Raw genomic sequence first — 23,933 nt, 5'->3', positions numbered from 1 at the left:
CCCTACTCTATCCATCGGCAGCATAAGAGATGAGTCACATGGATGAGTTTACTATTGAATTAAGGGTGTTGAGTTGTGCAGTCACCTTTTCAGAGACTGCATCAGCTGTTACCCTGGAGAGTATCTCCCAACTCCTTTAGGAGATCTCGTTGAAGGTGGATAAAATGTGTTAGGTAGCTGAGCGATCTCATGAAAAATGCCGCAGAACTAAATATGCATTTCCCATACCTGCCCATCGTCCTAGAATCTCTGTTAGGAGGATGGACAGCAGAAGAGGTTTCTGACACCTCTTTCTTGGTGGCCGCCTCCACCACCATGGCATCAACTGTGACTCCTTTTGTAAGAAAGGCCTTATCTGTAGGGAAAGTAATAAACTTGTTGGGCCTCCAAGGGACTGGTTCCAGAGAGTCTGGGGATTCCCACGCCCTTTGAGCAACCAGCTCCATCAGTTCATTGAAGGGTGGAGTAACCCAGCAGGTGGACGGTTGAGATCCAAAGGCCTTCAGGAGGACCGACTCGTCCTCAGTAGGGGCAAGGGACTGCCAGTCACCCCTCTGCCTTAAGATTTCCAATATGTCTGCAAATGAGACATCCTCTGAGGGAGATCGTGGGGACCCTTCTGATTCCTCCAAGTCGGTATCTGATGTGAGAGATTCCTGTGGGGAATCCAAGTGCCTCCTCTTGCACAATCTCTTTCTAGGTACTTCATCGGTGGGAGCATTTGGTGAAGTCCCTAGAGAGGAGGGGCCACCCAATGGGGATACCTGAGGCCCTGGATCTTGACGCTTGGTGGGAATCTGCATGGAAGAGGTAGAAAGAGGCCCTTTAGGGGGAGGGGAAGACAGATCCGAGGAGGTAGTAGTCTTAGCAGACATGACCTTCCTCATGGCATCGAAGGCAACAGAATCTCGGTCCAAGAAGTCCGTCGGCTTCGAAGAAACTGGCAGCTCTCCCCCAGCAGAGACCCCATGCTCCAATCCAGAGGACAGAGCTGAGGCCACCTGCACCAAAGCTCCGAGTGGATGGGTCAGAACCGAAGTATCGGTTCGACTCTCCACCCCGGAGCCAGCGAGGGACAGTTGGCCCAGAGATTCCCCAGTCAGAACCGAGGAGATCAAGGTCGAAGGAGCCAAGGGAGGTGGATCGAACCTCGGATCCGAGGGCTCTACCAACATCGGTTCCACCTGCCCCGGCTCCGAATGCTCGGTTGGCTTTGGAGGAGGAGGTGGAGAAATTATGGCTGAGGTTTCAGGCTTCGAAGCTGATTGGCTCAAAGCAGACAACATTTTGGCCAGGGCCAGGTTCTCTAAGAGCCTCTTAACCACTAGGCCCAGATCCACATCAGAAAGCCTCAAAGAATGTGTTGAGGGATGGGTCGAAGGAGCCGAAGATGGCACCGACTGAAGAATTGGAGACTGAGTTGTCTCCAATATCGGCTCCACAACTGGGCTCCGAGGTAGAGGTTCAATACATGGTTCCAAGGCCTGTGGAGCCAATGTACAAACCACACCAGAGGAACTCGGAGCCGATGACTTGGGCTCCGAGTATCCTTTGGAAGACTTCAACCCCTTCAAAGCCTTGGAAGAGAGGTCAGCCTTGTCTAAAGTAGTCTGAAAATCAGGCTTCAGCTACCAGCTTCCTCCGCCTTTCCAGGAGAATCCTGGCACTAAAGGAGTGGCAGATAGCACACACTTCTTGTAGGTGCACCGAGCCCAAACAGTAAATGCAGGTGGAGTGATTGTCTGTAACAGACATCTTTTGACTGCACTCACACCTTTTAAAACCTGACTTTTGCTTTTCTGACATTTTTTAAGAAAAAATTCAGGTCCCTGAATTTTACTTGTCCAAAAAACTTAGTAACTACAGTCACAACTAGTATAAATTAACTTCCTATGGAATAATATAGAATAATATGTGTATATATCTATAAACACACTATCACTGACGATATAATTAACACTAGGTATATATATATATATATATATATATATATATATATATATATATATATATATATATATAAGATAATACACACACATACACAATAGCTGACAGAGCCCTGTCACGCCCAAGAAAAAAGAGGCCTAAAGCCCTGAAGAAAAACTTTTAGAAAAAGTCCTAACAAGGTTACACTAACAGGTAACAACCTTAATACTATAATAAGGATAGTAATCTAAATATATAAAAACTAAGTTTAGTCAAAAATCCTATTAATATATAAGATTTTAAATCACTGGCCCGAGCTTCCTCCGACGAGCTGTTGATCCGTTGCAGCAGCAAACTAGATCTGGGGATTCACAGTAGAGCATCATGGGATATACACTAGGTCTCCAGCTTCTCTGAGAGTTTGAGCTTGAAAGCGGCTGATTCAGAGCTGTGGGATTGGCTCAGACCCTCGTGTAAGAACAAAACAGTGAGATAGAACAACTCCCTTTGGGAAAAATCACGTACCCATGAATTACCACATAGGTGGCAGTACACTAAACACCGAAAGTGTGATGAGAGACTTAGGGACACAGGTGGACAGTGATCTCACCTTCGATAACCACATCAACACAACAATCAGGAGATCTTTCTATGTGGCACACCTCATCACTAAGGGCTTTTCATCCAGAAACAAGGAGGTCATTGACCCACTGTACTCATCCCTCATTAGACCCATTATAGAATACAATGCCCCATTTGGTATGTACCTCTCAAGACATCTGCAACAACTGGAAAGACCGCAGAAATACCTCACTAAAAGAATCACAGGCCTAAAGCAGATGCCCTATGCTGACCGCCTTAAAAACTCCAGCTATACTCTGTCACATATCGTTTACTCAGAGGCGATCTCTGCTTAACATACAAGGCCTTGTTAAACCCAGAGCTGTTGGACATGATACACTTAAAGAAATCTCAATCCCTCAGAGCCATATGCTCCAGGGATCTAAACCTTGTCATCACAATAAACAAAACATGCTGGAGAGATAGGTTCCTGATCCAGAGACTCCCCAGACTCTGGAATAGACTACTCATACATGCCAAGCAGAGCGCCTCTTTGGCCCTCTTAAAAAGGAACCTTGACAATTGGATGGGAGAAAGGAAATTCACCCTGGGGATCACATCAGTCGACTTGCTAGACAGAGGTCCAGGGAAGTAAATAGTGTGGGAAGAAATAGCCAGGGAATTGTTGTGGCTAGGCTTGTATAGGCCCTAGGGCCAATAGCATAGTACCAACCTATAAACCTATGAACCTATTATTATTGCTTTTGTTTTACCAGTTTTTCACTTCTTAAATAAATATTTAAACATACGTTATTTTGAGTAGCTTTCTCACATATATACGTGAAAAAAGTTTTCACAGACATTGGTGATAAACTTTGACATATATTTTCTTCAAAACAGCTTGAGGAGCAGGCAGGGAGCAAGCATTTTCACACAACTAGAACCTTCTTTTGCTCTCAAACTTTTTAAGAATTAATTGATTCATAAATGACCTGTGAAAGGAATGTGTTAAAATACGGTAACTGCAGTTCCTCAAATACGCAAACCAGCAATACTGTGGTGAAACAATTTATTTGAAGCGCTTTTCGTTTGCTAAGTGAGCAAACTTCTTCAGAAACCATTTTTACATTTAAAATACATATAAATAGTCACAGCTGCTGCTGTTTGACCAATCAAACCGCTCTTATTACTTAACCACTTTCTTAAAGCCACATTAGATACATAAAATCTTGTCTCTAGTAAAATATGTTTACACATCTTTCATTACAATACTAAGTTCCAAAATATCATACTTAAAACAAAAAATTAATTAAACATAATCTAATGAATAAAATACACAAATACTAATACATTCAAGTTTTAGCAAACTATGACTTGGTGATGCAAGTCACAACTTCATCGCCTTAAGCTCTTTAATTTTAAGATACTATTTATAGAGCATGTTTCATTCAAGCCTGGATAATTGTAAGCATTTAATTTAATCTGCCATGCTAGTTGTAATTCTTCCAGGCATAAAGGTGCAGGGCTACCTCTTATATCTTGCTTAGCTAAAGCGTTGTCCTGCTTCTTCCTACTGATGGCATACTGATGTTCATAAATCCTTTCTCGAAGCCTACGCTCCGTTTTGCCAACATAAAATGCAGGACAACATTGACATTTCGCTAAATAAACAACCATCTTAGAGTTACAATTATACTTTGATTTAAGTCTAATATGAAACCCACCCACTATTGATGAGTTTGCAGCATCCAGGATGAAACTCAACACTGGATTAATTGTTCAGTGGACAATTGTTTAATGCCCAATAAAGGTTTATATGTTCCATTAAGTCTCTTGTGGTTAACTTCATTTATCAAGTTATCTAACCAACTTTTGAGGTACCCTCTGTGCAGAAACATGGATTTCAATAATTGACATTTTTTCATGTAGTCTTGATCATAACTAACAAACTAACAATGCGTACAGCTATCACTAGTTGACCGTTAATAACAGAGTGCTTCTGATAGTGAGGGTGACAACTTGAAAAATGTAAGAAAGAGTTGGAGTATGAGCTCTTCCTGTAGATGTTAGCTACAAAACCTCCTAATTCAATATTCTTAGATAGCCAAATATCCAAGTATGCTATTGTTTCCATGTTAAAAGTCGCCGTAAACTGTAGGAACTGAGTTGACTCATTGAATATTTGCAAAATGGAATTACTAGTCTCAGCATCACCATTAAGGAGGATGAAAATGTCATCCAAATAACATGTGTAATAAATAATCTGATCACTGAGACTTGTGTTATTAAATACATGTTCAGATTCCCAATAAGCCATCACTAAGTTCGCTATACTTGCCCCACATGGGGATCCCATAGCGACACCAACTTTTTCTAGGTAAAACTTGTCACCAAACATGAAAAAATTGTTATAGAGAATAATTTCCAGTAATCCAGTGTTGAATTTATCTAACACTGTAGAATGTAGCCCTGTAATCCATATGCAAACTGGACCGAGTTTTATCACTACATTTAACTTGCACAGCTATTTTTGTTTAGATATTATTAGGAAACATTGGGGTCTATTTAGAACTATTTCAAACATCTGTGTTAAAATGGGTGACAAGGCTAGAGTTACATTTAGGAGGGGTAAAAACTTGAAAGCTTTACTCGAACAACAACATTGAGTTTATCTGAAAACAACAAGGATGTTTAAATGTCAAAATTGCAATTATTGCAAATTTGTGGATGCTACAAACTCATCAATAGTGGGTGGGTGGGTTTCATATTAGACTTAAATCAAAGTATAATTGTAACTCTAAGATGGTTGTTTATTTAGCGAAATGTCAATGTTGTCCTGCAGTTTATGTTGGCAAAATGGAGCATAGTCTTTGAGAAAGGATTTATGAACATCAGTATGGCATCAGTAGGAAGAAGCAGGACAACGCTTTAGCTAAGCATGTCCAGTACTGTGTGGATCACAGTTTTAAATTTTTAGTTATAGACCAGGTGAATCAAGATATAAGATGTAGCCCTGCATCTTTACGCCTGGAAGAATTAGAACTAGCATGGCAGATTAAATTAAATGCTTACAATTATCCAGGCTTGAATGAAACATGCTCTGTAAGTAGTATCTTAAAATTAAAGAGCTTAAGGCAATGAAGTTGTGACTTGCATCACCAAGTCATTGTTTGCTAAAACTTGAATGTATTAGTATTTGTGTATTTTATTCATTAGATTATGTTTAATTATTTTTTTATTTTTAAGTATGATATTTTGGAACTTAGTATTGTAATGAAAGATGTGTAAATATATTTTACTAGGGACATGGTTTTATGTATCTAATATGGCTTTAAGAAAGTGGTTAAGTAATAAGAGCGGTTTGATTGGTCAAACAGCAGCAGCTGTGACTATTTATATGTATTTTAAATGTAAAAATGGTTTCTGAAGAAGTTTACTCACTTAGCAAACGAAAAGTGCTTCAAATAAATTGTTTCACCAAACTGTTGCTGGTTTGCATATTTGACGAACTGCAGTTACCGTATTTTATTTGTTTGTGGCTTCTTAGCTCATTTGGTTTATGAAAGGAATGTGATACACAGGAACAAAGAAAACAAAATTGCCACTACTTTAACACTTCTAATTAGCATATTACTTAGATCTGACATGCAGGTAACCTAGCAATGTACATACTAACCAAAGTTAAAAAAATTAAATAGAATTCTTAACTTACATAGTCTTAAATTTACCAATTCTGTTGCTTATAATTTAATGACATTCTCTTACAGAAAGTATTTAACATGTAGAAATACATTTATAAGTTTAGTTAAATGAAATTTATTGATCACATTGGCAGAGTGGATAGCATTTCCGTCATACAGCAAGAGGTTCCCTGGTTCAATTCTTGGCTGAGGTGACTTCTGTGTGGAATCTGCATGTCCTTCCTGTGTTCTAGTGGGTTTCTTCCAGGTGATACAGCTTTCTCCCACATTCCAAAGACATGCAGTAGGTGCACTGGGCACTCTAAATTAGCCATAGGTGTGAATGTACATGTGAGTGTATGGTGTGGAAGAACTACCACTGTAGGTCTAGCCACCCAGTAGCGTAAACCTTGTATCAAGATGATTGTTACTGTTGAAGTGACAAGCTGACCCCATGTACAAAACTGGGTTAATGGGGTTGTGGATGGATAGATAGATTCACTGTAAACATAGTAAAACAGTAAAACTAACCTTTTATATTCATTACCATGAAAATGCTTTAGCTTAAAATAAGAAGTTATGTACCTATCACAACGTTCCATGTTAGTTGTCTTCATCTTGCCTTCTTTCTTGCTGGATGGGTTTGGAGCCGATCCTTGGCTCCGACTCAGCCTTTTTCTAAAGCTCGAGAGCTATTTACCGGCTCGAGGCCTCCCCTTATCCCACAATGCTAGGCGTTAGATATCCAGATCTCGTTTGGAAAGCTAACACCATGGAAAAAAAGCACACTAGTTCCCACCAAAGGTTTACCTACAGTGCTACAAACAGAGGAGGACGTAACCTAAAAACAAGGTCAACTGTAGGAAGAAGGCCTCAAAAGGGATTATTTTTGGTCCTAACCAGGCTAGGGGGATGGAGGGTGGGACGCAAGAAAGAAGGCTAGATGAAGACAACTAACATGGAACGTTATGGTAGGTACATAACTTCTTAATGTTAAGTTGTCTATCTCGCCTTCATTCTTGCTGGATGGGACAGCGTCCCTAGCACCTTAGCCCTGGGTGGCTCATTGAAACAGACTCTTGAGCACAGTGGAACCAAAAACAGCTCGACTCCTGGAGGCCATATCCAACTTGTAATGTGAAATGAAGGTATGAGGAGTGGCCCATGTTGCTGCAGCACAAATAGATTCCATTGGAAGTCTAGCCTGAAAAGCTACCGACGTAACCAATGCTCTGGTGGAATGAGCTTTTGGTTTTGAAGGAAGTTCTTTATGTCTCAGTTGGTAGATCAAGGTAATAATAGAGGCCAGCCACATGGACAAGGTTACTTTAGAAACTGGCAGGCCCTGCTTCCCCTCCACATAGGACAGGAAGAGTTGATCTGATTTTCTTGACTGTTTGATCCTATCCAAATAAAAACATAACTGCCTGTGAACGTCCAAATAGTGTAACTTTTGTTCAGCTCTGTTTGAATAATTAGGAAAAAAGACAGGAAGAGCAATAGCCTGATTGAGATTTTCCTCTGAGAGTATTTTGGGCAAAAAGGAAGGATTAGTCCTGAGTGAAACTCTATCTTTGTGAAAAATAAAATATGGAGGACGAACACAAATGGGCTTGAAGTTCCAATACTCTTCTGGCTGAGGTGATGGCTACTAAGAAGAGAGTCTTCCAGGAGAGTAACTTTAAGGAACAAGAAGCTGCAGGTTCAAAAGGACGGAAAATCAAAGAAGTTAATATCAAGTTCAAATCCCGCAAGGGGGGGCGATCTTTAACTGGGGGTCTAAGTAAGATAGTTCCTTTAAGAAAGGTCTTACAAAGTTTGTGGGACATGATACTGGACTCTGATAGGCTAACGTGAAAATTTGCGATAGCAGCCAATTGGACCCTAATGGTGGCAGCTGAGGAACCTGCTTGAAAAAGTTCTACCAAAAAATCTAAAACATTATGGACAGGGGCTGTAAAGGGGTATATCTTTCTAGTCTCTGCCCAGAAAGAAAAAGGTTTCCACTTACTAGCATAAGTTTTTCTAGTAGAAGGTTTGTGCGAAGAAAGTATGATTTTGCGCACTGTCTGAGAAATATGTGGAAGCCTAGCTAAGGTTGGAAGTGGAGCAACGAAGCTGTGAGGTTGAGAGAGTGAAGGGATTGGTGCAGCCCCCCCCCGCGACTGATGGATCAAGTGGTCTGACACTGGGTACAGATTCCAGGGCTGCTCCAGCAGGTGACGATGCAGGAATGGGAACCAAATTTGTCGAGGCCAGTAAGGAGCAATGAGGATCATCCTGGATCCCAAAGCGGTCACTTTCTGAATCAGTTGTGGAATTAAGGGAAAAGGAGGGAATGCATAGAGCAGACCCCGGGGCCAATCGTGAACTAGTGCGTCTCTGGGGGAATGGCCTGGGAGGGGGAGGAGAATGAAGAAGTCACTGCACTTGCTGTTGAGAGGAGTTGCAAAAAGGTCGCAGCAAGGTTGACCCCATCTGCGGAAAATTTTGTCCACTACTAACTGATTGAGAGACCACTCATGAAGCATAAGGATTGCTCTGCTTAGCCTGTCGGCTATGACGTTGGACTTCCCGGGGATGTGCATTGCTATCAGAAACCATTGAGAGGAGATCGCCCACTGCCAAAGTCTGAGTGTTTCTCGACATAAGGGATAGGACCTGGTTCCGCCCTGCTTGTTGATGTACCACACTACCGACATATTGTCCGTGTGAACTGCAATAGTCCCGGTAGGTAGAGAGTCCTGAAGAGCTTGCAACGCTAAAAGTACCGCTCTCATCTCCAAGACATTTATGTGCAGATGGTACTCTAGGGGTTGCCAAGCGCCCTGGACAGTCCTGCCCTGAAAATGCCCCCCCACCCGATCAGGGAGGCATCCGTTGTCACCGTGGCAACAGGAGGAGGAGGAAGTACAAATGGTCTGCCCTGAAAAACTTGAGGGGAGACCATCCACCAAGAAAGGTGGTCTTTGCATGATTGAGTAATTATTATGTTGTGAGACATTGGAAGCTGTTGACAGGACCATTGGGTAAAGAGCATCCACTGAAGAATTCACATGTGAAAATGAGCCAGGGGAAGTAATGTGATAGCTGCTGCCATGAGACCTAAGGTTTTCAATACAAATCTGGCCTGAATTCTCTTGCACTGTAGCAATGTTTGAACATGTCGGCGAATGTCTAATACTCTTCCTAATGGGAGTTTTGCCGACAGTTCTTTTGTGTTTAATATGGTGCCTATAAAGGTTATAGATTGACAAGGCGACAATGCAGACTTTTCGAAGTTTATAGAGATACCTAGCTCTGAGCAAGTTTGGATGGTATAATTCCTGGCTCGGATTAGTTGATGCCTGGTGGAAGCAGTTAGGAGCCAGTCATCTAGATATGGAAACACCTGGAATCCTCTCCGTCTCAGGTGAGCCGTAACCACTGCCATGCATTTGGTGAACACCCTGGGGGCTGTGGTGAGACCAAAGAGCAGGGCTCTGAATTGATAGTGACTGGTTCCCAGCTGGAAGCGGAGAAACCTCCTGGAGCATCTGTTCATTTTGATATGGTAGTACACATCCTGAAGGGCTATGGAGCACATCCAAATGTCCGGACCCAAAAAGGGTAGAATGGACTGAAGTGTGACCATCCGGAACTTCATTTTTTGAACAGATTTGTTTAATCTGCTGAGATCCAAAATGGGTCTCCAGTCCCCTGTTTTTTTTGGTACCAAAAAGAACTTGGAGTAAATCCCGGATCCTTGCTGGTCTGCTGCGAATGGCTGGATGACTCTTTTTCTTAGCAGTTTTGAGATTTCTAGTACTGCTTGTTCCCTTAGACGGGGTGGAACATCTGGAAGGGATCTGTTTGTTTGAATTGGGGTGTGGACAAAGGGGATTTTGTAACCCTCAGATATGATAGCCTGTACCCATTTGTCTTGTGTGAGGAGTAGCCAGGCTTCTGGGTACAGTGATAATCTTCCCCTGACTGCCTCCGAGAGTGGACAGTCAGGCAGCCCCTCAGGGGTGCTGAAAGGGTTTGTCGGAAAAGGTTTCCCTGCTACCCTGATTCTGCGGACCCCCTTTGCCCCTCGGGCAGTGTCTGTTGTTGTTCCCTCCTCTGCCCCTGGAGGGAAACTCTCCACGTGTGTCAGTCACGACTCCTTGGGGTTTGCAAAGCCACATTTCTCCACCCTTCTGACCTTTAGGGTATGGTCTAGAAGGAGTAGAAAAACGGACTCCGACGGCAGAGAGAGTCTTGCCTTCCTGCTCACACCTGGTAAGGGTATCCTTCACCTGTGGTCCGAACAAAGCTGAACCATCGAAGGGGTTATTGGTGAAGGACACATTAAAGGGGTCAGCAAAGTTACATAACCGCATCCAGGCATGTCTTCTCAAAGCCACACCTGTGCCTGCAGCTCTACTCGCCCCATCGGCTGCATAAGAAATGAGCCTCATGGAGGAGTTGACTATAGAATTAAGGGTTGCCAGATGGGAGTTAATCTTTTCCTGACACCCCGCAGCAGATGGATCCTGAAGGGTATCACCCAGTTCCTTAAGGAGATCTCTTTGAAGGTGGGTGAAATGGCACAGATAGTTCAGCGACCACATGGAAAAGGTCGCTGAAGAAAACATCCGCTTCCCGTACCTGTCCATTGTCCTAGATTCTTTATTAGGTGGATGGACAGGCACTGAAGGGTCAGCCAACTCCTTCTTAGTAGCTGCTGCAACCACCATGGCATCAACAGGGACACCCTTAGTGAGAAACTGTCGGACGGGGCTGTGATGAATTTTGTGGGCCTGCAGGGAGTTGGTTCCACTGTGTCAGGGGCCGTCCACGCCTTCCAAGCCACTACTTCCATGGGTGGGTCGAAAGGCAGAGACACCCAGGAGGTGGAAGGATGAGAACCAAACGCGTCCAGATACACCAACCCATCCTCTGAAGGGTTGAGGGCAGTCCAGTTCCCCCTCTGCTTAAGGATCTCAAGGATGTCTGAAAAGGAGACATCCTCAGAGGGGGACCTTGGGGACCCTTCCGAATCCTCCAAGTCAGTGTCAGAGGTGACTGACTCGGGGGAGTCAATATGCTTCCTCTTACATTTTCTCTTCTGAGGGGGCTCCTCCGAATGATCAGGGGAGGCCTCAGAAGAGGAAGATGCACCCAATGGGGCTACCTGGAGCACTTGTTCTCCACGCTTGGGGTCAGGAGGGTGGACAGAGATTGACACAGGCACCATGGGGGGAGGAGCCGAAGGGGTCACTCGCGGAGCTGACCCAGGAGTCAGCACGCTCCTCATGACCTCAAAGGTGCCCCTATCAGGCAGAGAAGAGGGCTCCCACTCTGAAGAGACATGAACCCCTCCCAGCACCGAGAGGGATGGCTCCAAGGCTGATGTCGGGGCCGAGCTCACCTGCGCCGAGGCCTCAAGAGGGAGAACGGGGTTGGACAAGGGTCCGATGCCACTCGCCCCCTCGGAGCCGAAGAGGAAGTTTTGGTGCCTGGATCCCTCCAAGGACGGAACCAATGAAGAGATCGGAGCCGACGAAGGAGCTGAAGGGTGGGGTATCAGCTCCGACGTTCCAATTCGAGCCCCAACAAGCTCTGGCTCTGAACACGGTAGTAGAGTCGGAGGAGGAATAGTTGAAGAAACAGGGATAGCCACAGTCTGCTGAGAAGGGCTAGTCAACATTTTGGCCAGTGCCTGCGACTTAAGGAGCCTACTGACCACTCTCTCTAAGTCATGGTCAGATAACCTGGAGGACCGAGAGGAATGAGACTTATGACTCCGCTCCGATTGTAATAATAGGGACCTAGGAGCCGAGTGAATGGATTCTAAAGAAGGGGATCTTGAACACTTCCAGCTCAGAGATGGCTCCGATGGCAAAGTCGAGGCCGACTGAGGTCTCAAAGTGTCGGTTCTGGCCGGAACCAACAAAGAAGTATAAGCTCCGCTCGGCATCGGCTCCGAACAGGGAGCCAACAGTTTGGCGGGCTTTAAGGATTTCCCCGACGGAGGCTTAGTCAGGGATCCTAGAGGCTTTAACAAGCCTCTCAAAATTAGTTTATTCCTACATTCCTGCAGGAATCTTGGGCTGAAAGCATGACAGACCAAACAAGAGTCCTGCAGGTGTAGGGGGCCCAAACAATAAACACAAGAAGTGTGACCGTCTGTCAGAGACATCTTCTGACAGCACGAGTCACTTCTTGAAACCTGAAACCTTGGTATCTTTGGACATGGTAGAAGAGATACCAAGGGAATTTAAACTAGTGCTTAAGCACTAAACACAGGCACACACGCACTAGAACAGACAATACAGCTTCTACAACTATAGCAGTTATAATTAACCCAAAAACTATATATATATATATATATATATATATATATATATATATATATATATATATGTATAAAACACACTATACAGAGATAGGCCTAACCACTACCCCAAAGGGGGATGGGGAGGGGAAGGGAGGAAGGGAATAAAACTCTGTAATCAACAGAAAAAAAGGGGATTATAAGTGGGTCTAAAGGGATTACAATAAACAACTCTAATAGAAAAGAAAATCTAAATTAGCAACAACATCCCTGACTATGAAAGTTTATAAAAAGAATTATACGACCTGGAGCCGGTAAAAATGCAACCTCGTAGCTGAAGTGGCAAACGAGATCTGGGTATCTGACGCCTAGCTTTGTGGGATAAGGGGAGGCCTTGAGCTGGTAAATAGCTCTCGAGCTTTAGAAAAAGGCCGAGTCGGAACCAAGAATCGGCTCCGAACCCATCCAGCAAGAATGAAGGCGAGATAGACAACTTAACATTATAAATACAGCCATATGTTTTGAAGCTTAAAGTCCAACACATACCCATCACTTAAAGGCTAAATATACCGTTTCAGAAAATAAAAGTCCTACAATCAGAGAATAAAAGTTACCGGTTGTTAAGCTTTTTAATTTTAGAAGCTGTTTTCTAGGAATACAGCTCACTCTATCTCTTGTGGGTTATACTGTTCTAATTGATTTCTTCAGTATTATTAAGGATTTTTATTTTGTTAATAAAAGTGGATGCCTCCTCCAGTGTGTTAAATAGTTTAGTTCCTTCAGAAAGAACTATTTGACCTTTACAGGAAACATCAATATGGCTTTAGTATTGTTTTAAGTACTTTAATCAGTGGTAAGCAAGATTTTCTTTTATTCATTACTTTATTAGAATAATCATTGTCAAATCTGACATGTTTATTTATTTTAATAGATGGGTTGGACCATGCTGTTTTTAATATTTGATATTTTTCTTAGCTGGGAACTATAATTTAACATGGTCATGTGCTCTCAGGGATCTATGTGCCCTTTCAATTCAAAAATATAATGTTCCAGGTAGGTATAATGTTTTATGTAGCAAGGTTGTTAAGAAGTTTATTATACCTCCCTCATACCTTTCAGGTATACCATAAATTCTGATGTTATTTTGTCTCAGTCTATTTTCTAAACCATCAGCTTAATTTATCAGCCAGTTATTTTGTTTTAAAAGAAATTCAGTCTGAGACTCACCTTCAGTATTTCTCCCTTCATGATCATTTAAAGCTTCTTCTACACTGCTGATATGTGCATTTTGTTGTTTCATAAGAATTTCTAAATGTTCCATCTTCTTTCTGGACTCTTCTTTGAAACTTTCTATTTACTATCCCAGTTGTCTATTAAGTCATATATCCTGAATACTAGATATTAGTGATAGAAAGTCTTTTTTTAACACAAGAATCCTGAGTACCATTTCTTGAATGGCTCATGTTGAAGTCTCCTCTCTTAGCCAAGCAGTTGAAATTCTGTCAGGAAACTTGCATCTGTTGAAGAATTGCGAGCTAAAAATCTTTTCTTTGACTGCTAGTGAATAAAATTAGCTAAAAAGTATCTCCAATTTTTAATTTTTTTCATTATATTTTCTGGCAGAGAAAAGTGTAACTAACCTTCTTATCCAGGGCCAGAATTAATATCTAGAAGAAGATATACATATTGAAAGACAACCACATACTGTCTACGTGGAATGAGAAATTACCATGGGGTATCTCATCATCCTCTATTTGGTTTGGGACTAAAGTACCTTGACTACATTAAAGTATTGCTTCAGAATAATGGATGCAGATGTAAGGACAAGTATTATATTTCCACTTTTAGCAAATACCATTAGTAAACACTTTTACAACATTTTAGTTGGTAGCTGGCAAACTGTTGCATCACTGCCTGTGTCTGCTGAGATGAACATAAGACAACAAAGAGATAGGTGAAGTGTTTGTTTGTGTATCTGTCTGTGTGTAATATTATGTGACTGACTTGCCCAGGTGGGTTGTAACCCATTTTAACTGGAGGCCTTGGGAGAAAAGCTTTACTACAATAAGTGAAAAAATACAGTTCAAGCATAACAATAAAAAGAAGAAATGTAGACAATTATAAGTACATATACAATGACTATTTGCAAACATACATCAGAGATAAAAATGTATTAACACTATAATTAAGTTGCATGTCTAAAATTACTGTATAGGTCTAAGGCATTTAATTATTTAGCCCAGGTAAATAATGTGTCATGTATAGCAAAACAGTATTAACTACAGTGGTGTTTCAGAAAACACAAAGAAGATTCAGTCACCCATAAAGTGGTAACAGAGTATGTGATTATACACTCTACACTAAGTTATCACAGTTGTGGAATAATCACAAACTATAATTAATATGATTAATATAAAATGAGACAACACATGCCAATATTATCAGATTAAATCGAGAAACTATTCCTTGCAGTTCTCTAAAGTTTGCAGTTTCTCATAAATCTGATAAAATGGTACTGCAACATAAGTAATGATGAGAGCAAGGAAAAGTGGGCCTTCACATTATTTTATCTACTTACCTCTCTTTAATTTCAAACTCTACATCCAGTTGCTCAGAGCCCTGAAAATTTATGGAAATAAAAGGTTAGTGCTGTAGATGAGGACATTATCTGCAACACTAAAACAACCCCCAGTACTTTGTGTGTTCTTATGCTGAAACTATTTGCTAAGACTTTTCCTGTGCAATAGAATAAATAAAAGTCATCCATGTGGTTTCTAAAGGTGGTAAACTGTACCTATTAAAGGGTTACATTATTTTCTCTCTTCTTACTTGAGGGATGACAAACACTGAAAACCAGTAATCTCAGAGTGCCATAAATGCATTTGCTTAAGTTGTACTGACAGGTTTCACAACTGGGAGTCTTGTAGAGTTGCTTGTTACAAGAAATAATTCACTTGAGGGTAATGGTCTATAAGAGGAGGGTTTCATTTATAAAAGTGAGATACTGGCAGTACAGAAACACGTATGGTTCAATATTTCACAGTAGGGCAGTTACCTGAACATAAAATGCAGTTTTGAAACAGTCCTTCAGTTTGCCTGCATAGTACACAAAACCAGATTTTCTCTTAACAGTTTTTCTTTTCACTTTACCTAGAGGCCTTTTTTGTGATATTTCTTTACTTAAAAAAAAAAGATGTTAGCATAACCAATAGTAGAAAACATAAAATAAATCTGTCATCATCTGGCACTAACGTCATTTCTGCAGACACACTTTCTTAAAATCAATATGGAAGGAGTTGTGTTGTTTATAGTGTGCCAGTTATTGCTCTGACAAGGTTACTTGATAAGTGAAAAGCAATGTCTTCTTCAGCCTCCTTTTGAACTTCAAGGTGAGAACTTTAGAAACTCCATGTCAAGTCTTGAACCTTATAGTCTTCAGCACCTGGACAGCTCCTATTTTTATGGTGCTACAAGACCTCTCGATATAAGGTCTTTTTAATTCTCCATTTTTCTATAGTAAAAGGTAAAACTGCTATGGCTCGATATCAGGCTGTTCAAAGAGAAGTGAAATGGTTGAAACTGAAAAAGAAAGCTAAATGGTTGGAAATTGTCACAGTTTTATGATTTTTTACATTCATTTTCTCTGTGAACATTATCTGATGTCTAATCAGATAATGTGCATGGAACAGAATTATCCAAACTCCATTCTGATTATTCCAGGGGATTTTAATAAGGTAAATCACAAGCCATGAACTTCCTAAATTTGCACAGCATATAAAATATCCTACCAGAGACAGGAACACACTGGATCATTGTTAACAAGTCGAAATCTGCTAAACCTGTGATCAATTCTATGAGTAAGTGTTTTATTGAGGTAAAGCTGAAGCCTCAAGCCTGCTTTGATTGTACGGACTGGAATGTCTTTGAAGATTCTGCTGCTAACTTGCATGAACATGACACACAGTAACATCTTATGTTAGCTTCTGTGAAGCTATTTGTGTCTCCACTAAGACCTGGGTAAAATTTAACAACAGCAAACCCTGGTTTACTGCTAAGCTTAAGCACCTTTGTCAAGCTAAGGGAGATGCCTATAGAAGTAGGGATAGAATACTTTTTAGACAGGCAAGGAACACACTGCCTAAAGACATCAAAGTGTTTAAAAAGAACTATTCTGACAAACTGAACAATCAGTTTTACCCAATGATCCTACATCAGTGTAGAAAGCTCTACAAAACAGTACAAACTACAGGAAACCATCCACTACACTGCAGCTAATTACCAGCTTCCTGATGACTTGAATGCTTTTTATTGCAGGTTTGATAAGCCTGAGGCTACAAATGACACTGCTACCAGCTCTGTCACTGTTCAGACTTATATAACTCTCTCTTCCACACATTCTTGCATTCAACCTGCATTAATTTTCTCTGAGAAGGATGTGTATCATTTTTTTAACAAGCAGCAGGTCCAGAAGAGGTTTCACCCTCTTATTTAAAAATCTGTGCTGATCAACTAGCGCCTGTTTTTACTCAGATTTTTGATAAATCAATAGAGCTGTGTGAAGTTCCTTTATGCTTGAAACAAGCCACAATCATTCCAGTCCCTAAAAAAATCTAGTATAACAGGACAGAATGACTATAGGCCTGTTGCTTTGACATTGGTGATCATGAAGACTTTTGAGAGGCTGGTGTTATATCACTTGAAGGATACTACAGCTCCCTTGTTGGACCCCTTTAAGTATGATTATAACCCACTGACATATGCAAGGATTCTGTTTGTGGACTTCAGCTTTACATTTAATGCAATAATTCTGGAACTTCTTCACTTTAAACTCTCCCAGCTTTCCATTCCTGCCTCCACCTATCAATGGATCACCAGTTTTTTGATCAATAGGAAACAGCAGGTGAAAATGAGGAAATTTGCATCTAGCTACCCCACGATCAATACAACTACCTCGCAGGGATGTGTGCTCTCCCTACTGATATTCTCCTTCTACATTAATGACTGTACCTCTAAGGATCCCTCTGTCAAACTTATTAAATACTCAGACGATACAACCATTATTGGGCTCATCAGGAATGGTGATGAGTTTGCATACAGACAAGAGGTTGAGCAACTGGCCCTTTGGTGCTGTCAGAATAACCTGGAGTGGAACACTCTTAAAACTATGGAGATGACTGTGGAGTTTAGAAGTGGTACTATACTATTATCCCCCCTCTTTATATTTAGTACTGCTGTGTCAGTTGTGGAAACCTTCATGTTTTTGGGATCTATAATCTCCCAAGACTTGAAGTGGGAGACCAGTGTAGGGTCCATCATAAAAAAGGCACAACAGCAAAATGTACTTTCTGAGACAGCTGAGGAAGTTCAACCTCCCAGAGGACCTGTTAATTCAGTTCTACACAGCAGTCATCGGGTCTGTGCTCAGCTCATCCATAATGGTGTGGTTTGGATCTGTGTCTAAACATGACAAAAATAGGTTACATCAAACAGTCAGGTCTGCCGAAAATATTATCACTGTTAGTTCACCCTCCTTACAGGACAGATACTATTTCAGACTCATGAAACAGGCAGGGAAAATCATCCCTGACACTTCACATCCAGGCCATCTTTTTGGATTACCATCAGCCAGATGTTATTTATTTTATTTATTTATTTTATTTTACATTTGTTGACAAAGATTGTCCCTTTTTCAGTGGAGGCTTGGGAATAAAAGCTCCAAAATGTACAAAACATTAAAATAACAATAGAGATATACAAGAAGTTACAAATCTCATACTGTAGTTGCCAAATTATACAATACTATAAACAAAAGGATGATAACAATTAAAGCATAGGAAGTAAAATGTAGTTTAAAAAAGTTTGCTAATCTAAAGATAATAAGCAGAGTATAGCAAACGTTTAGGAAGTTACATAGAAAGTATAGGATGTAAGTTGTTCATGCTAAGTATTGTGTATTACTTAAACAGTACTATGTAGTTGGTTGTGGTTAGGAAGGGTGTGAACAGTGGCAGGTCCAGTGTTTTTTGAAGTAGTCTTTGGTAGCTAACTTAAATTGTTTGGGGTGTGTAAGATTCCTTATTTCTAGTGGGAGTAAGTCCCATGCAACAGAGGGGTCATAGCTGTATAAGTTGCACCCCATCTTAGATTTAGGTTTGTAAACATTAGATTAATATGCACCAAAACAAGCAGATATAAGAACAGGTTTATTTCACAAGCCATCAAGTTCATAAATGGGTATTTCAGCTTATTAGGCTGGGTATTCTTTTCCCCAAGCCTCTGAGTGTTCAGCAATATTGTTTACTTATTGTTAATACTTGTTTCTTTCAGAGATTATTTCAGTATTTCTTGCACTGAGTTGCACTTTGCACCTTGTATATATCTGTATATGTATATGTACAGTTTTTGTCTTATTTTTAATAATTGTATATATGTAATTTATGTAATTCATACTTGGAGAGTCATCAAAACCACAGTCAAATTCCTTGTATGTCTGCATGCTTGGCCAATAAATGTGACTCTGATTTTGACAGTCTGTATCAATCTTATTATTTTCCTTCATGTTTCCTCTCTTAAAGAAATAGTTTTCATCTTCTTTTAGTTGTTTTTAAATCATTAAAAATTAACTTAATTAGTGTCTTTGTTGTCTCTGACACTACAGCATCTGGATTAAATACTATAAGTACTTTAAGCCTTTTTTAGTTATTCTAATAAATAGCAGCACTGTTTTTGAGTTTTAATTTATCAAACTTTTGAAATTAAATCCTGGTTGTCCTTTTGCAAGAGAACTAGAGAGCATGAGTTGTTTTTTCCCTCAAATATTTTTTTTATTTTCAATTAAATTAACATTTACATCATATTTTTAAATATAATTTTAAACAACTATATACAATATTTACAATAGCCTTACTTTCAATTATATACACTGTATGTTATTAAATATAGAATTAACAGATCAGTTATCAGAGACACAATATTGATTAATGCAGAGTGTCCAAAATATATAACGTTCTTCCAAGGATTATTTACCAATGGCCTGGGATAGATTCATAGTTCTTTGATTTTTATTTCCTTCAATGCAGTTATCATCAGTAAAGTGCAGAATTCTTCCAAGGTCAGGGGTGTATTTGAATTCCACCTTCTGGTTACGGATTTTCTAGATATAGCAAGTATTGCTTATAACAAGTACATATTGGTCTTATTCAGGTAGGGACCTTCATTTATATTTAGAACTATCAATACTTTAGTTAAGGTAAATGATTTCTTAAATAAAGCTTGTAAAAAATGATCGATTCCATTCCAATATGATTTAATTTTATTACATTCATAACAAATATGAATCCAGTCTGCTTTATTTGACTTTTCACACCTCCAGCACAAACCATTTGTAGTAGTACTGATCTTTTTAATTCTATCTGGTGTTAAAAATGCTCTAAGTATTTCCAGTTAAATATTTTCCAGTACTGTGTGTTAAAGGTGTAATTAACTGATAGTAAGATGTTAGTTTTAATTTCTTCTGTTAACTGCAATGACTGATCTTTTGTTAAGAACTACCAGTATGATGATTTGGGAATTGTTTTATATGTTATTAACTCTTTATATAGATTTGAAATGGAATTTTTCTTTTCACAACTATTATATACAAATTCATACAGAAAACTTATTAGATGTGGAATATCTTTAAATGAGGAATTATTAATTAATATGCATAAATCTTGAGTGTACATTAGAATGCTTTGTAAGGTTAACCAGTCCTGTGTTGGAATATTGTAAGCAGTTTTTATCATATGTACATCTAAAACATTTAATTTATTTACACATTGAAACCAGCATAAGAATCCATTTTGTTCCCAGGAGGTTGTTTTTTTCCCTATATATTTTGTGAGGAAAGTTCTTAGTGATGGTAAATGGGGTTAAAAGCTCATACCAAAGTTTTAGATCTATGCTTGCAGTGATAAGTTTCCTAAAGGAACTGATGTAATGATTAATCGGTGTTGTTTTAGAAGGTTTTGTTATACTATATTGTATACTTACGCATAGTATATACGAGGGTTTGTTTGATTTGTCTACTATTAAACAATTTTTAATAGATTAAATTAATTTGTTAATATAGCCATTGTTAATTCTTTCCAGTTGGCAAAATAATTTGGGTTTATCCAGTCTATTGTAGTTTTAAGCACAGATGCTTTTATATATGTTTCTATTTCTGGGAAGTTCAATCCTCCTTGTTTCCAGGGTCTAATGTGATGAGTTAAAGCAAGTCTATTCTTTTTGGGATACCATACAAATTTTATTAAACATGAGTTTATTTCTTTAAGAATGCATCTTTCAGGAATTAACTGTATTGCTAATGCTACATATAGTATTTTTGCAATCTGTCTTCAAAAGTTAATATAATTTGTTCCACTTTTCTATATATATTTTTATTGTTTCAATAATGTTTTTATAATTTATTAATATTGTTTCATTTATATTTTTGCATAATACTATTCCTAAATAATTTAGTGTAAGTTCTTGTTTTCCTATGATGGATTTATCTGTAACTTGTAGTTCTTTTTTCTTATTTAAAAATAGAAATTTTGATTTTGATCTATTAAAGTGTAGACTGAAATCTTATAAAATTTCTCCATTACTTCTTCTAGCTCTCCTAATGACTCTCTGGAGTTTGATAGGGTTAATAAAATATCATCAGCAAAAAGCATTATTTTAGATATGTACTGGTCATAGACTTCTATTCCTTTTATTCTTGGATTATTGCGTATTAGTTCTAGTATTTCTATAGCCAAAGCAAATAAGATAGGAGAAAGGGGGCATCCTTGTTTACTACCTTTTGTCATATGGATAGATTCTGAGGTGAAAGAACCTAATTTAATGTAGGCTAAGTTATGAATATATATGTTTTTAGTAATAAGATGAAGAGAGGAGGAAATTCAAATAATGCTAAAGTTTTAAACAGATATTCCCAGTTGAGGGAATCAAAGGCTTTTTCTATGTCTAATCTGATTACATGTGTTTCTCTATCTTCTTTATTCACATAATCTATAAGAGTAAGTATAATTTTAATATTATCATGTGTGTGCCTGTTATATAAAAATCCAGTTTGATGATTATTGTATTTGAAAGTGGGATTTTTATTCTGTTAGCTAGTATTGACATGAATATTTTGTAATCATTATTCAGTAAGGATATAGGTCTGTATGAGGTGCAAAGGTCTGATGGTTTATTATCTTTTAGAATTGGTGTTATGAGAGAATATTTCCATGAGGGTGGTATTTTTGCTTCTGACTGGACTTCTAGCAAAGTTATATGAAAAAGGGAGATTACTGTTGAAGGGAAGAGTTTGTAAATTTCCGTAATTATACCATCTATCCCTGGAGCTTTGTTAGATTTACTTTATTTTATCTTGTCAACAATTTCTTTGTAGGATATAGGTTTTTGTAGGTCTAGTTTTATGTTTTCAGGAATTTTTTTTATATTTATAAGGTCTGTATCTAAGTTTATTTGCTTGGTATCCAAATCTTCTTTTTTGAAATGTTCCATATAATAGAACCAAAATGCTTCAAGGATGTCTCCTATATCTGATACTTTTCCCCCTTTATTTTCATGATATATATATTACTAATGTTATTTGCTTTAGAGTGTATTTTAATTCTTGTAGATAAGTTATGTAGATATGTGGGGGAGGTGGCCAATGAGATTATTTTAATTTTTTCCAAGGCTAGACAAAGTTTTGTGTGTTAGAATTTCATTACATTTTTTATTTAATTCCTCTATTTCTTTTTTGACTTCTGGACAATCCTGATTTTTTTTAGATTTTGCTGTCAAGAGTCTGGTTTGCAAGTCTAATGATTCGGATTCCCACTCTCTATCTTTGTTTTTGTACCAGCTAAGGGTCTTACCAAATAAATACGCTTTTATGAGTCCCAAACCATGACTCTACTGATTTATGTTGCATTATTAATTTCAAGAAATAATTGTAGTTCTGACAACATCTAGGGTCTGAATTCTTTAGTTTTCATGATATATGATGGAATTCTAGTTGACAGGATTAAAGGTTTAAACTCTATTTGGAGCTTCATTATCAGAGAGTGATGATCTGAGAAGGGGCATGGAACTATTGAGAAGTTGAGGATTTTTGTTTGTAAATCTTGAACTATGAATAATTTGTGTATTCTGGTTTGTGTTCCAAATCTATGTTCTTTATGGGAAAACAATAAGGATTTATCATCTTTTACTTTAAAAGTGTTAATTAAATGAAATGAATCAATCCACTTTTTTAAAGATTTTGAAATAGTTGCTATGCGAAAAGACTTCTTGGTAGTTTCAGAAGCATCTAAGGTACAATTAAAGTCTCCTTCCAGTACGAAATTTCCTTTATAATTGTTGGAAATAAAATCTAGGTGTTTTTTTAACCATTCCAGCTCCAATTCCTGGGAACCAATATAGATTAGCTAAGGTCCATATTCTATTATTGAATTTAATTATAACAAATGCTAGTAGACCTTCTTTGTCTTCATATTTATAAATAACTTTTGGAGTGATTATGTTTTTCTTCCAAAGAATTGATACTTCTTTTGTCTTTGTTCTATAGGAGGATTGGGGTCTATAGCAGAACACCGAAAGTTCATTCTTTCAAATGTTCTTACATCGACCCCTAATCAGCGAACACTGACAACATCAAACATTCAGAACAGTGACTTTTTTCCTAGGGAAAAAATTCACTGTTCCAAAACACATACACACAACACAAGCACACCAAACAAACAGCAATCCACACACATACACCCAAAATCTTACAGCTAACCCTACACTAAACTGTACAAACACCACTAACTATCCACTTACCTTAACCCAAACCCTAACCCTAAGGTCTGTCACTATCGCACACTCACCTCATCCACACCCTAACCCTAACTCACCTAACCCGCCCTAACTCTCACGTCCACACAATCGCACATATACCTTCCTCGTGCCCTAACTCTAACTCACCTAACCCATGCCCAATCACACACTTACCTGAACCCAACCCGTAACTTTCCACCACAGTGCTGAAAATAGCGAAACAACAGAAACGGACAACCGAATTCTTTCCCAAGGAAAAAATTTGGTTATCTGTTGTTTCACTATTTTCAGCATTTGCTGACTAGGGGTCGATGTAAGAACATTCAAAAGAATGAACTTTTGGTGTTCTGATATAGACCCGAGGATTGAGCTAAGTCTGTATAGTCTTTAGGGTTCCAAATATAGCTATCATTAGTCTTAAAATGTGTTTCCTGGAGAAATACTACTTGTGCCTTATTTAGATTTAAATATTTTAGTAAGTTTGATCTTTTAGTTGCATTATTTAAGCCATTGGTATATAATGATAAGAATGTTAAATCCATTTCAAGTTATTGTTGGAAGAAACTTTTTGCTTCTTTTTTATTATTATTTTGATTATACTAGTTATACCATATTCTCTGATAACA

The 23,933-nt window shown here is 38.8% G+C and overlaps 1 protein-coding gene across 1 annotated transcript in view; it reads right to left on the bottom strand.

Annotated features, from left to right (window-relative positions):
* Positions 1-23,933, bottom strand: part of PLA2G4F (phospholipase A2 group IVF) — a 1,189,208-nt gene that overhangs the window by 699,588 nt on the left and 465,687 nt on the right. Inside the window, exon 5 of the mRNA XM_044074012.1 lies at positions 15,047-15,087. Coding sequence (XP_043929947.1) covers positions 15,047-15,087 — 41 coding nt within the window. The remainder of the gene's footprint in view (positions 1-15,046; positions 15,088-23,933) is intronic.

The sequence above is a fragment of the Protopterus annectens genome, chromosome 6.part0 (assembly GCF_019279795.1).
Source record: "Protopterus annectens isolate FY-2018-M chromosome 6.part0, PAN1.0, whole genome shotgun sequence".
In the NCBI taxonomy this organism is placed as follows: domain Eukaryota; kingdom Metazoa; phylum Chordata; order Ceratodontiformes; family Protopteridae; genus Protopterus; species Protopterus annectens.
Note: the sequence above shows the minus strand (reverse complement) of the source record. Positions and strands in the feature narration are given on the sequence as shown.